This window comes from Diadema antillarum, unplaced genomic scaffold, assembly GCF_040938485.1.
Source record: "Diadema antillarum isolate AM-2024a unplaced genomic scaffold, OU_Dant_1.0 seq00001849_RagTag, whole genome shotgun sequence".
NCBI lineage: Eukaryota > Metazoa > Echinodermata > Echinoidea > Diadematoida > Diadematidae > Diadema > Diadema antillarum.
Window position 1 is genome coordinate 804,019 of NW_027272521.1, and position 15,011 is coordinate 819,029.

Genomic DNA, 15,011 nt, shown 5'->3' on the forward strand with positions numbered 1-15,011 from the left:
GTGTTTCTGTCCACCAGTGCTGCAGTGACATTCATGATACCATCATCTTCGATCTTGTTACTCCCTCTCTACATTTACATTGCTGTCAAAATGATGTAGATGTGCTACTGAGACCCGGGGTCCATTTCATGAAAGTCTTATGAGATATTCACTTGTAAGACACAACACTTATGAGAGACTTCATGAAATGGAGTTGAAAGTCTCATATAGCTACATATGAGCGACTTTGGCCATTCTGAGATTTATGTAAAGACTTTTATGTGATGACTTCACAAGCACTTTACAACAAATGCAAATTACAAAGATTGCAGTTACTGCCAAAGCAGCTGGCCAGGGCAACAAGCAATTAACTACAGATGATGACCTCCAATGTCTTCGCCATGGTAGCTAAAGCGTCAAAATAAGGGAAATCTTGTTATAACGAGCTCGCTTACAACGAGGTACCGCTTTTAGCAAGGCGAATTCAGCAGTCTCAATTTTCCAATACTGTACTTAGCTGGTCTATGTTTCTATTCCGTTTAAATTAAGGTACCGACTGTAACGAGGTGAAATCAGCAGTCCCAGCGACCTCGTTATGACAGGTTTCCCTAGAAATTCCTCCCAACTCTAAAAGAACCGCACACTTCTCTATGAAAAGGGCCCCTGGGATGCTGCTGTTGCTGCCATAGTGGGTTCCCTGCTGCTGTGATCATAACCTGAGTGTCCCGTCCCCCATAGGACCCCCAGTCTTGTTCTCCTTGGCTCTCCTCTCTGCCTGCCGCCTGTACCTCTCAAGCTCCTGGGTTAAAAAAGTGAAAGAGACATGCAGGAAAGAGCCACATAAGACCACACAGACTTCCAAACATGGAATATCGTATATGCCATACATCTGTATATTTGGGGAGACTAATTTGAATAAGGACTTCCCGACATTTTTTATGAGCACCTAAATTTGTGATTGTGGAGTACAGGAATGGACGGAGAAATGCACACAATGTGCACATTGAATTCATGCCAGGATCAGAGTTGATATTTTTGCATGCTATTAGATTCAAGAGCAGCAACCAACTGCTGATAATTCACAAAAACTAAAACCTCACAAAATTTATGGGGTATTCAATATTGGTGTAAAAAGAGCTGGTATAACAAGAGCACAAATTCTCTTTCTCTGGTCTCTTTTGTACAGGTCTGTTGCTTGGTGGGATTCCTCTTGGGTTTCACTGTAAGTGGTGTGGGAGGTTTCAAGATACAATGATTAATGAAGAAATAACTTTATTGCACTCAGAAGAAGGAAGGCAAGGCGGGTCAACCGATTGTGTGCTGCAATCTGATTATTGCGTAGATTTATGGCTAGGATTTCCTTCTTGCAAAGATTCCACCTACCTTATTCTTCTGTTCCCTCATGTTATCCACAGCTGCTTCTGCATACTGAGGGTCCTTGGATGGGTCCTCCACTATAGCCTTGATAGTGCTCTGTGAATTCAACGGTTTTGTACACGGGGATCATACCATCTACAGCGACATACACAATACCTTTCTAAGAATGAAGATAGAGTGAATTTTCAAACTACCATTTAAAGATTCTTGACTACTCATAGACTCATTTGCATACACATGAAGTAGGGCATCTTAATGTTTGCTTGAGTGATTAGCATTTATCTATGACAAATTAAAGATTCATTCATTTATTTTCACAATGAATGGTGTGTACCGGGTAGTAAATTCAAGTTGAGGATGATTGGCCATAAAAAGATATGAAATGCTTCAGTATCTTAAAGTGTATCTTTGGCCAAAAAATTATTTTGGATATGTGAAAGAGACATATTTCAGTAATCCATTGCACCATCCTTCAGAGAAAATGGGTCATTAATTACTGAAATAATGCATCTCAAAGTTTCTAAACACACTGTGTCTGGGAGATTCAGGAACCGCTGTGGTTCCGTGACCTACTACAAGTACAAACAATAGGGTTTGCTGTAGTCTTGCCCCCCAGGCCCATTGTGTTTAGAAACTTTCCGATGCATTATTTCACTAATTAATGACCCCTTTTCTCTGAAAGTTGGTGTAATGGACTACTGAAATGTGTCTCTTTCACATATCAAAAATAACTTTTGGGGCAAAGATACACTTTAACATCCAAATTGGCTATCAATCATGTTTACTCAACTGTCAAACTGCAAAATTAGCCTGACTTTCTCCTCCACTTTGATAAAAGGCATTAAATGACTTGACACTAAATGGCTTCCGCACTCAACAGTCCAAAAAGTCAGGTTAATCTAATCGATCAGCTGGTTCTCAACAGAATACATGCCACGAGGCTATTAAATGATCCTGTACATAGAATGTTCAAAGACTCACCTTCTGAGGGAAATATGAGGTGAATGCATGCTTCCACAAATCCAGAGGGGTCCTTGCATTGGACTTTCCAAGATCGTCATCTGCCACTGGTGGTAAGCCTGATATTGAGAAGTCAAACAAAACATAGAAATCCTTTTATCTCTCTCTCTCTCTCTCTTTCTCTCAATCCCCATTCTGAATATCTCGCATATATGTTGGAGAAAAGCCCAAATGTAAGAAACAAATCTTATCGCAACATTCAACACTTTGCATTTAGCATTGAGATGGAACTCATCTCTTTAAACATGCTCACAATCCCCCCCCCTAAAAAAAGGTGGTTTTTGTTTTGTTTTGTTTTTAACACACCTATGTGGTATCTCTGTACCTCCAAGACAACATCTCTCATACCCACAGTTTGTATACAAGAGGCTGTAAAATAGACTCCGCCAATAGATGAGGTTCCAATGGCATCATCAAGCCATGCTGACGGGCAAAAATGTATGGGGGCCCCATATACGTGTGGGCAAGCCTGTCAACGTTACATCCCATGTCTCATCATCGCAGGATTCTATCAGGCCAGCCAGGCAGGCCGGTATGCATGCAGTATGCGTATCACGCCCCATAGCTATGCGCTTAATACACATATGATTTGTTTTTGTTCCTCGGGCAACACATTTTTTGACATCACAGAACCTAGTCTATCAACATAGCTTTACATGTGGATTCAATACATCACACATTTAAATTGTGGAAATTCAAACTACATAGTTCAAGGGAGTAGTGACAAACCTATTTGTTCCATGGAATCCATTCCAAATGGCACAGACAGAGGTTTATTGGGGTCCACAGACATACTCTTCAAGCTGGAAAATGCAACAGAGAGAACCAAGGCATAACCAATACAGATGATGACTGACCCCAAAGACAAGCTCACAAAAGAATAACATTTACTCTGGCAAGAAAACATTCGGTGAAAAAATATATTGCTTTAGCATCAGGTAATGATACATATGGTATCCATCTTGTCTCAACAGATATTATAGTGCTTTAACAAAGTGGTAGAAATCAATTGAGCCAAACATAGTAATGAATAAGTAGGATAGTTTCATATACAATGGTAAAGGGAGAGGTAAACCTTGTCCATCAAAACATAGTTTGCTATCTTGTAAATCTTGCCTGGTATCATAACTATCAGACTGAGCCAATGCTACTTTGGTCCAATCGGATAAACCCAAAGAGATACTCTCCTATATTATATTGTTAGTTGTATCATTATATTCATTCTCAGGAGCCATAATACTGCATGTGCATACTGCATTATGAAATGGGTTCAAGATGTAGCCAATCAGATGCACTAAATTTAGTCATGTGTGCTCAATTTATTTCTTTTCGCTAATGCATGGGAGTACGAAAAATGTGTGCAGCAAAACAGCATACCACAGTAAAACTGCACTGTGTGTTAAATCCTATGGCAGAGCACTGACTGCTCTGTGCAGCTGTTAGCTCAATGTACTGTGGCACAAACCCAAATGATAGCTTTGATTTTCTCACATGTCAGGACAGCCAACCGAACAGCGGCTCCATTTTATTGCAATTGAAAGTTTTACCAGCAGATATCATATTCATAGACCCATTTTATAGGGCAGATAATGCACAGGTTTAAGTTATGAGCAGGTGATTACTGGAGTTCATACGACTTGCAACGTTTTACTCCTCTCACCTCAGAGTTGTTCCAAATGCTAGATGGCTGACCAGGTTCTTTGTCCTTGACATGAGATTGTCTGTCTTGTTGCTGCAAAACTGAACCATGCAAAGATGACTGCCATCAAGATACCATGATAGAAACTGCCAAGAAAGCTATATTGACACTGCAGGTGAATATTTAATGCTGTGACAATGGTACTTATCCTATAATCCCTTTTTAGGTGGGATTCTTCATTCTGGTGTTATGCATTCCAAGGCATAGGTATGAGCATGGGGGATAGGTTAATTTTTCTCCTTTTTTGTCACGAATGTGATGTTCTGTAAAAATATTGAACATTGGGCATTTATCAAATTGGCTTGATCATCTTTTTTCCCTCTTCTTCATTCTTTTAACACTGACTTGCACTCAAAACTCATTTCACTCTTTGCATTATAAAGGATGAATTTTTCTCACTATTCTAAAAACTCATTAATACACTGACTTCCGGCATGATTATTCACATTAATCAATATTTGGTCAAAGCACAATACAAAATGCAAGTTAGAATGGTAGTGCACGCTCTGGAAATACATTTTGTTGACATAATGTTCTATCACAAATTCTTTAACAAGAAAAAGACATCAGACTCTTCTTATACACAAATGGAAAATGTTACCTGCAAAGCTGCTCCATAATTATGTGCGATGAATCTCAGTGTTTTGGCAATGACCTTCCTCTTTTCTGGATCAAAGTCCTTGCAAAAGACAAAACACAAAGAGAGAACTGCATTTTAAACCCGAGGGATTGATCACTTCTTAGTCTGCAGAGCCTTATTCCAGGTGTCCAGTTGAGTTTGACATTTGGAATTGTTTGTATGCAAGTACAGTTCACTGGTGTTGAACTGCAAAAATATAAGGCTTGTCACTGCATCAAGGATACCTAAATATGTAAGATAACAGTTCTGGCAATACAGAAACTTAAATGTACACTAGGTTAAACTGTAACTGGGAAATGCTAACCTTTCTGTAATCTAGTGATGCGTTAAATGAATCCTGGAGAAAACTGTACCATGCACTTTAGCACTGCTGATGACAAATTCACTCTCTAATGGCGTATTCAAAAGTGACACTTTAACACCCCAAAAGTTCTGAAGAAATGTATCAGGTTTAACCTTGATTAAGAGACAATATGCTAGTTATTTAGTAGAAAATACACATATAAATAGTGCTACAAATTGAGACCAACCATATTGAGATGGGACATTCTTTTATATCAAATGGGTTAGTCAAATACCGGTTAGTGATTGGCTAAACAGAGTCACGTGATGGAGGTACATTCGTTATGTTCGCCCAGGGCGAACATTCTTGGTAATATTCTCCCATGGGAGAACATTTTCACGTAACAAATGACAGAAGGCGTAGTACCCGGCCACCCACGCGCGCACAGTGAATTTGGCTCTGCGCAAGCGAGTGATCGAGTGCGTTGTGCTCTGCATGCATGCTGGTGGTTGCAAAGATTGTACACTCTAACTACAGCAGCCCAGTCGCTGTGTAGCGCACTGTGTATTAACAGCGTCTGGGTGGTGTTTCATAAAGCTGTTCGTAAAGTTACAAACGACTTACGAACAACTGGTGATCAGTTCTTGTGCTGAAGTATGGAAATTCTGATAAGTATAGCTCATCAGAACTGATCACCAGTCGTTCGGAAGTCGTTCGTAACTTTACGAACAGCTTTATGAAACAGGGCTCTGGTCGGGCTACGCTAGCTACGCGTAAGTACACTGAATCTCTACAATCTTTGGTGGTTGACGTTGACGTATTTGACTAACCCATATAATATAACAGATGATGACTTTTGTTGTCGCGAACATGTACCAAACGTTCCACCCTCAGGGTTTGAAATGCTATTTCGGGAGGATATAAGTCCCTCAATAGCATTTCAAACCCTTCGGGTGGAACATTCGGTATGTTCCCTCCCCCGCCAGTCATCATCTATATAATAAGTTTTTAACTGGAAAATTTGGTTCTTTTCTGGGAAATGATACATCTGTATATAATCATTTGATTCATTCATTCAAGCATATGGCACACTGTGACTGGTTGATACCGTTTGCTGATTATTGCTAGTCACCTGGGGCGAACCACGAGGGGTCGGTATCAAATCATTTGACGACTATCAGCATCAAAGTTTGCGAAGAGTTCACTTATGATCCCTTCTACCCAAAAATGCACGAATGCAAAAGTAAAAGAAGAGTATTTTTATTAGACTACAACAGGGGATATATCTTCAAGATCTTACCTGATAGACATCATACTTTGAGCCAATAATGACCAATGGGAGTGGGAATGGATCGATCATGTCTCTGTCCTACAAAATCAGAATATAAGGTGGAAACAAGAAAGTCAACATGAGGGCTTGTAACGGACATCATTTTTACCAAGACAAATCTGTTAAGACATACAGTAAAGTGTAAACCGGTTGCTCATTTGCAGAATTGAATAGCAGCAGTTTTATACATCAGAGTCTGCCTTTTGAAAACTAACACCAAATTTGAGATGCTAATTGTAAAACTTGCAAATAGTTTTGAGAAATAATAATACTCCTTGACTGAAGTCACTAAATCACATCAAGGTGCCAATGTTTCACTTCAAAACGTTTTGCCTAAATCTAGTGAAAGGCATAGTCTCATGTAACATCATTTACAGCTAATATAATTATATTTCTGAACAGAATAAAAAAAGGACAAGAGATAGTTACAGAATAGACAGGGAGATAAAAATTGACAAGCAAATAAAAAAGACATAAGATTATGGGCAGGTCGTAGGATAAATGACTAAGTGTACTGGTAAAAGTGCAGACATACTACAAGACTTAGAAAAACGGCCATTAAGAAGAGAGAGATATGAAATGAAGGAGATGGACAGATGGATATATGCACACTACACAGACATAAAGTGAGCTACATGTTACTACATGGATAGACAAACAAGTACAATGCGTGTAACTTGACTGACAGATGGATTAAGAGGACAAGCAGACTGATAGAATAATAGATATAAATAGATAGATAGATAGATAGATAGATAGATAGATAGATAGATAGATAGATAGATAGATAGACAGGCAGACTGCTGACAAGTGGAGAGATAGGAAGATTAACCAACAAGGAGTATGAGCAGATAGAGAGAGAGAGAGAGCAACAGATATTATACAATTTGTAGACAGATGGAGAGAAAGAGAGATGGGGAATAGCTAATTTGATATACCTCACTCACAGATTGTAGGCCTCTGATTGGTCAAAGGCACACTCATGGAAACCACTAGCTGACTGCCAGGCAATGTAGTGAAAACTAGTGACTAGGCACAAAGTTCCGCATACATCTTACCCAGGAAGCTGACAAAGACATGCTTTAAGTGTATCTTGTGTGCGCATCTATATGTGCGCATTGTGAAAAATTATATCTTTACGTAATTTCTCTGACTGGCAGCACGAAAACTTCATCTCAGTGGCTTGAAATAGCATAAATACCGTAGATTAAGAAGCAGGATGTGGTATATAAAACAGATATCACATGCTTCTTTTCAGGTCATAGTTAAAACCATTATCGTGCCCTCAGTGATTTTCAATAGTGCTATGCCCCAAGATAAAGTCTCGGGGTATAGCACAGTTAAAAAATCATCGAAGGCAAATAGTTTTAACTATCCCCTTTCAAGCAGTCAATATTTGTATAATACTCACTGGATGGGTTTCACCGATCCTCTTCCATGCTTTCTCCTTGATTTGTTCCTGGATCTTGGGATTTTCCCTTATGAGCTGGGAGATGACCTGCTCCACACGGTCCAGGGCCCCCTTCATTAGGGTCTCCATTGTGTGCCACACCTCGTACGGCTGGGACAGGTCCAGGACCAGCATCAAGGAAGTAGACCTGGATCAAAAGATTATGGTAGTGATGAAAACGATGATGACGATGATGACGATGATGACGATGATGACGATGATGACGACGACGATGATGATGATGATGAAGATGACGATGATGATAATAATAACAAATTCAATCATAAACATTTCATATCTCTTGTAGTGATATTGAGATATTCACAGGCCATAGCTAACCTTTCTTTCTAGCTAGCACTGTCCAGATTAGTGTACACTTGTGGCTCAATGTGGGATCATCATTACAGGATAATTGTTTTGCATGAAAGTCATACATTACAAAAAAAGAAGTATCAATACTAGCACAAGAGTGAGTTTATTTTAAAAAAAGTAATGAAAATCAGCAAATCCCTTTCTCTTTTATTCCATTTCCTTTTTTCTTTACACCTGCAGTCGTTCACTCAGTTTTCTGCCAATTATATCAATGTACAATGGTTACTTACGCCAGCCAACAGCTAAACACTTGAATATCACGTTTAACCAAACCAAGCTATGAACCTAATGTTGATAAGAATACAATTTATGCCACTGTCTTGGCTATGCCATTACTTTTTACAAGTTTTTATTGATGTGAGTACCAAGTTGTAAAAAATGGATCCTGGCACTCACATGAGATTACTTTCCGAAAGAGGAATCTCAGTCAGTTGAGAGAGGAAGGTCCCTCCGCCAAGCTCCCAGATGTGACAAACATCCTTTACCTGGTGTAGCAAGACAGCATCAAGGAACAAAACATAGTATGAGAAACTGACCAGAGTAAAAGAAAATCAGTGTTCTGGTAACTGCTGCGCTGGAGTATTTTGCCTACGATGCTTGGTATCTTCTGTGTCACCTTCATCACGCACGGAATGAGGCAAATCTCTTACACTTTACAAATTTCATCTAGCAAATAATTCCTCATACAAATTTGTTCCGAAGTATATATGCAAGATGATGTACATTTTGTCAAGTACAAACAAATAATGCATAATGAAAACCCCCACATCAAAAGGGGCGGATCCAGGAATTCCGTAAAAGGGGGGGGGGGGGGGTGGCACCTTAACAAAATTAAAGGGGGGCACATGCACCCCCCTCCATTTTTTCTTTTTATTTCTTTTGTTTTAACAAGAAATAAAGGGAGGAGGTACACCCGGTGTGCCCCCGCCTGGATCCGCCACTGATCAATATCAATGTTTTAAAACAAGCATCACAACAGCATTCTATACTGCCTTAATATTGTACTGGACTATTTGCTCTGCATTTTTCCCTACATGTGGCTATAGTCATACTCCAACCTTGTATCAAGCTCAACATAGTCTGGTGAGTGTGATTTCAGTTATCCCACAAACAGATATGAGAACAGATGAACATCCCTTTAATGGTTAGTCGGCGTACTAGTATGATAGATGATGGATGGACAAATAAATAATAGAAAACAAACCAAGAAAAATATGTCTCTGCAATATCCACACTGAAGAGGCACAAACTCATGATATGTTTAAGACAAAACCCTTGACTTGCTACAGATCGTACTTACCAAATCCTCTTCGTTCAATGATAAATCTATGATATGAAGAGTTTGTTTGCAAAAACCAATAAGTCTATTTTGAAGATTTTGAAGTACGGTCTCTGTCATAGAGTACAAAATAATACCTTTTAAATGATATATTGGTCTTTACATATAAAGGTACATTTTTGAAGTTATAGTCAAAAGAAGCAAAAATTTTCTTATTATTCTCTTTATTTTTCTTGACCTTTAATCGCAAATATCTCCATTTGGCAAATATGGACTTATCGGTTTTTGCGAACAAACTCTTCATATGTTGTTAGCTGTACAAGTAAAATTAATAGCTTTGGTGGAAAGAAATGAGAGCACAGAAGACATGCATGGACACAAAGCAATTCCATGCAGTGTTATATCATGCAATGGCAACTACTCTAGTTATGTAAACAAATATGACTTTCATACATATCTTATTTACATGAAATGTCTCAATGAAATATTCTACTATATTTTCAATTTCCCATAAAAAGCATATTAACAAAAGAAACAAATCATTCATACATTCTAGGAAAATATTGTCTCTTTACTGATAATGTTCACCTATTCATTCCATGGTAATTTTTCTTTTTTATTTTTAGAAGAAGTTTTACTAACACTACTGTCAATTTCCACATAGTATTCTTTTACACTAGTCAGCAATGTTTGCAGTCTTTTAGGATCCTTCAAAAAGAAAGGGGGGAGGCTTGGCTGATAGTTGTCCTCTAATCAATAGGAGTCACTACTTGATTCAGCATAAGAGTTGACTATACATGCCAACAAAATGTGTCCTGCATTGCCAAGACTGCTGAATGTTTTTCGCCTATGAACTGCAGATCTGAACAAGAGAGTCAGCAACATAGGAGTCAAAAGTTTGCAGTGTGCTAAATCTAATCCAGAAACCAAATTTTGTCTGAAGTAACTCTATGACTTAAGAGGTGTTGACCATTTTGTGAATTAGAGAAAAAAAAATGACAAGTGCCTGAAAATATGACTGAAATTATAAAAAGAGTGCAAAGAGTCAAAATAACAGGAATAAAATTCAAATAGATATGAAAGCTCTAATTACATCATCCAGGGATATCCCAGATATTGCTTTATTATTGTTATTTTTTATAATGCGCTGAAAATCAAGCATATATGAAAAAATGAAAAGACAAAGTGTAGAGTCACTTTTGTACATGCATGATGCCTACAGAAAACATGCATTGCTACCATGCAAGTAAAGATTTGGGGATCATTCACTCCTAAGCATGCAAAATCCGCAGTGAACCAATTCATGAATTTGATGTAAAGCAGCAAAGCACTACAGCACACTCGGCATGCAAAAACAAAAATAGAATCAATTTTGTTACCGCATTATATTGTAATGACTTCCATGGGTTGATAAAGGGGTAAGCCAAGCACAGTCAATGCATAATAGGAACAACAGTAAAAATGGGTGACAATCAAATGAAAAAATGTGGTTAGTATTTCAAAGGGATCAAACATTTTAAATGCTTGAAACTTAAAACAGTGCATAAGCAAAGGAGTTGAGCTATCTTCTTTACATCACATTTTATTCATTATTCATCTACTGACAAAGGCAATGGATTTATTACCAGTCAAAACTAGCATCACATTGCATGATGATGAACTAGGGGACATACACATCCAATTAGATGATGGCTGATGAAGCAAGCTGATGAAAACAAGCAGCTTGAATAGAAACTACATAGCACATACACTTTAACATATTTACTAAAACATATATATATATATATATATATATATATATGTGTGTGTATATATAAACATATAGATATATAAACATATCACTTCCTAATGTTCATCTTACAGTCAACAAAGCATAACCAGATATTGATGACTGTATTGCCTTGGTATGGGCTTTTAAAAGGTTCATGCAAAATCAATATATAAATATCAATGATAGGATAGGCAGTTAAAAAAAAGGGGGAAAAATCAAAACACAGGAGGATGCATTGCTTTGTAAAATTTTGTGCAAATCTGTGCAAAGCATTTTTTTTCTTCTTTTTTTTTGTGAGAGCAAATACATTGAATCACTTCATATTGAAATTATAAACCTGAATTGATAGGTACTTGATTCTATGTTCTTGCCACAAAACATGCCAATAAACAGTGCATTATAAAAGTTTTGTTAATAAAACTTCGATAGTATAGTACGGTTGTCAAGTGTTCATTGTGTCTGAAGTAGAAAGGAAACTCGATGAGAGGCTGGATTGGTGAGTGCAAGTCAGATAATTTGAATGCTAACATGTGCCTAGGATGGTGAAAAAAACAAAAAACAAACAAGAGGAAATACAGACAAATAAGCTAGTACCATTTGGTGTCCACGAGCCCTGCGACCAAATGTATACTCCAATGCAATGGTGGGCTTTGGCGTTTCATCCTTCTCCAGGAAGCGCAATATGATTGACGTCTTTCCCTTCAGGGCAAAGGTCATATGAGAGACAGACAGACAGAGACAGAGGATATTGGCAACGTTTACAGAGTATACTAGTACTCTAGCATCTGTTATCTAAGAGTTGTCATACCTTTAGTGCAAAAAGAGATATTTGATTTGATTCGATTTAGCTATTTTCTGTATTGCATTGCTTTATATCATTAATTGCTTATACACAGTATTATCAATCATCACAATAGCAAAACCTATTTAACCCTGCATACCTTTCTGCCTCCTAGAAAAGTCACTGTCAGGAATCTGATTTGCATAGCTACTTATATTGCAGAACTACAATTCAGACTTTATTACACAGCATGACCAGTATAGGTGTGATGGCACAAATGATACCGTGGCATTTTTTAATACACTCGTTGATCCGAAGTGTTTACAGTAAAAGATGTCATCATGCACACTTATTCATGCAGTATAACTAGATTTATTTATCCCAAATACTTACAATCTTACAACATAAAGAAAAGAATATCTCAACTTTTATCTTGTGCTTTGACAAAATTGTAAACATAACTTGAGCAAATCAGACAGGATCAATCTGTATTGTGCTAGAAGGTCTGCGTGAACAACCTGAAAACAATATCATTATTGTGTGATTTCTGGTTTTCCACTTACTGCATTTTTGCTCCCAATAAACAGTATGTGATTCTCTGCACCTTTTCCATCAGTGCCTGGAAGAAATGAAGATAATTTGTTGCATATAAAAAACAAATACTACAGGCAGTGAGAAAAGAAATTGGAGACCAGTTGTTATTCTTTACAAGTCAAATCTCTTTGACTTTAAATTTTATCGAAATGATATGCATTGATATTTATAGGCTCACCAAAACCATGCACTTCTTGTACCATGCATTTTCTGTACCAAAAGTCAAACACTCATACGGTGATCATGAATTTTCTGTTGTAGGTCCAAAACTTTGGAACGATCCCCCCCCCCCCTTCCCAAGATTCTGCCAAATTTTCGCCAGACAAATTAAGTCAAAACTTAAAACATACTATATTCAACCTGTAATTACTTAAGTGCCATACTTGTATTTCTAATTTCTGCTTGATACCTCCTCCATTCCAGTGCATCATGTCACATTGCGTAGATGATTGTTTGTATCAAAGTGCCATGACCGTCTACAGGCGGACCAGTGCACTATAAAAGCAGCTACACGTACCACTAGTACCATCCTTATAATTGCAAAATACAATTGTCGCTGCTTAACTTACCAACAGTGGTGATGTTTTGTTGTTATATAATCCACTTACAGTATTGACAAGATATGAAAAACTAAAGACACAGTACACATCATTATATCAAAATTTTTGTAAACTTGCATATTCAAACTCTTAAAGAACTATAATCACACTTTACAAATTGAATGTATTGGTCGGGATCCACTTCCCCTTTCTCAAAAACATAAAATGCAGAGCTACAATTTGTACCACTCTAAATGGGTGGTATATACTGGTACAGGCCTTCTGGAAAAGGAAAGCGATACTATTAAAGACAAGGTGGAATACTTGCTTGCGCTTTACTTAATGTACTTTTAAGGTAGCAAAAGCAACAGTGCCTGCCTTTCAGCATAGTTTTTTTCTGCATCATCAAACACATGAACACTTTGACCTACCTTGCTCCTTTGCTTCAGTGGCATTCTTTTCTGCTTCTATAATGGCAAAGTCCCATATTGTCTTTTCGCTTCTGTGATAAGAAAGAAAGAAAAAAGAATGATATTGCTTACTCATGTATCTTACTTGTACATCAACCACAATTCAACATTTTTTTGACAGGCTTCCTTATGTCCCTCCCCCACTTATTTTGCCATACCACCCTATGCTGACCTACACTTGCTTGTTAGCTTATGCATGGATGAACGCTGTCCCCACCAATAGCAAAATGTGTGTGCACGCACTCATCCATCAGTAAGCCATGAAGGGTAGGGTAGTTAACTCTGTATGTGCCACGTTCGCACCTCCAACTCAGTCGACGGCGTGCCAACTTCGCATATTCTGCTCAAAAGCACAAAGCCGTCCAAACGGACCGATAAATCGCCAAATGCCACAGTACGATGAAAGCGTTTCTCGTGATTCCATTTCTGCCACAGGTAGCTTGATTTTATGTGGTGATTGGCTATCAAGTGATGTTCCCTACTGGATTTGCGAGTAAATTCTAAGTTTCTGGCACTGTTTTGCGTGCAAAAGTAATGCCTCTACACACTGGCGTAGCCAGGGGGGGCGATGGGGGCGGTCGCCCCCCCTAAGATTTGGACCGGGGATTTGGGAGGCGGAAAAAAAAAATGCGTGTATACTGTATGCATGCACATGAAGCGGGTCTCCTTTGCAACCTTTCATGAAATAAGATATTTTTTTGAATATTTCACTCAAAGTGTGCACCAGATCGTTGAATTTCAATTCAAAATATGCAAAATCTCTCATGCTTGGGAGGGGGTATCCCCCTCCCAAACCCTCCCCCTCTGTGCCTCTTTCCCTAGCTAAGTACACTTTTTAGATTTACACAAAATTATGAATAATTCTGAGTGCACAAGACTTATCACTTATATTCCGAAAACTCAAGGTTCCCTCATGTATAAGGGGAATTTCCCCTTTTAATATGATCCTTTCCTCCCTCAGTCCCCCCCCATCAGTTTTTTGTTTTTGTTTTTTGTGATTTCCCAAATGTTGATTCATGCGTATACGAGATATCTCAATTTCAACCTTAAAAAGGCAAAAGCTCCATCGGAAGGGAAGGGTGGAGATAACACTTGCCCACGCCTTCTCCCTGCTCGCCCGCCCCTCCCCCCCCCCCCCCCCCCCCCGCCATGCATAGAAGTAGACTGTGGCTATACCCAGATCGCTTTATTTCAATTCTAAAAAAGCAAAAGCTCCGCGAGCGGGAGGGGGAATCCCCTTCCCCCTAAGCTCTACCTCACTAGACTTTATACATACACACAGATGGCGCACATTCGGAATAAGAGCTAAATTCTGCGATTTTAACACTTCGATGAAATAGTATTGCACCAAAAATTTGCACCAGATCGCTGAATTTCAGGTCTGAAAACGAAAAATCACCTTCGTGTGGGAGGGAATATGCCCCTAT

General features: G+C 38.4%; 1 protein-coding gene across 1 annotated transcript; it reads right to left on the minus strand.

The window, feature by feature from the left end:
* Nucleotides 1–675: 675 nt before the first annotated feature.
* LOC139712728 (cytoplasmic dynein 2 light intermediate chain 1-like) lies at nucleotides 676–11,893 on the minus strand. The gene is made up of 10 exons (XM_071624526.1): nucleotides 11,795–11,893; nucleotides 8,547–8,635; nucleotides 7,740–7,926; nucleotides 6,299–6,367; nucleotides 4,677–4,754; nucleotides 4,037–4,116; nucleotides 3,106–3,179; nucleotides 2,338–2,435; nucleotides 1,363–1,452; nucleotides 676–778 (listed from the first exon to the last, which is right to left on the minus strand). The coding sequence occupies exons 1-10, from the start codon at nucleotides 11,795–11,797 to the stop codon at nucleotides 689–691; spliced, it is 858 nt and encodes a 285-aa protein (XP_071480627.1). The 5' UTR covers nucleotides 11,798–11,893; the 3' UTR covers nucleotides 676–688.
* Nucleotides 11,894–15,011: the final 3,118 nt, after the last annotated feature.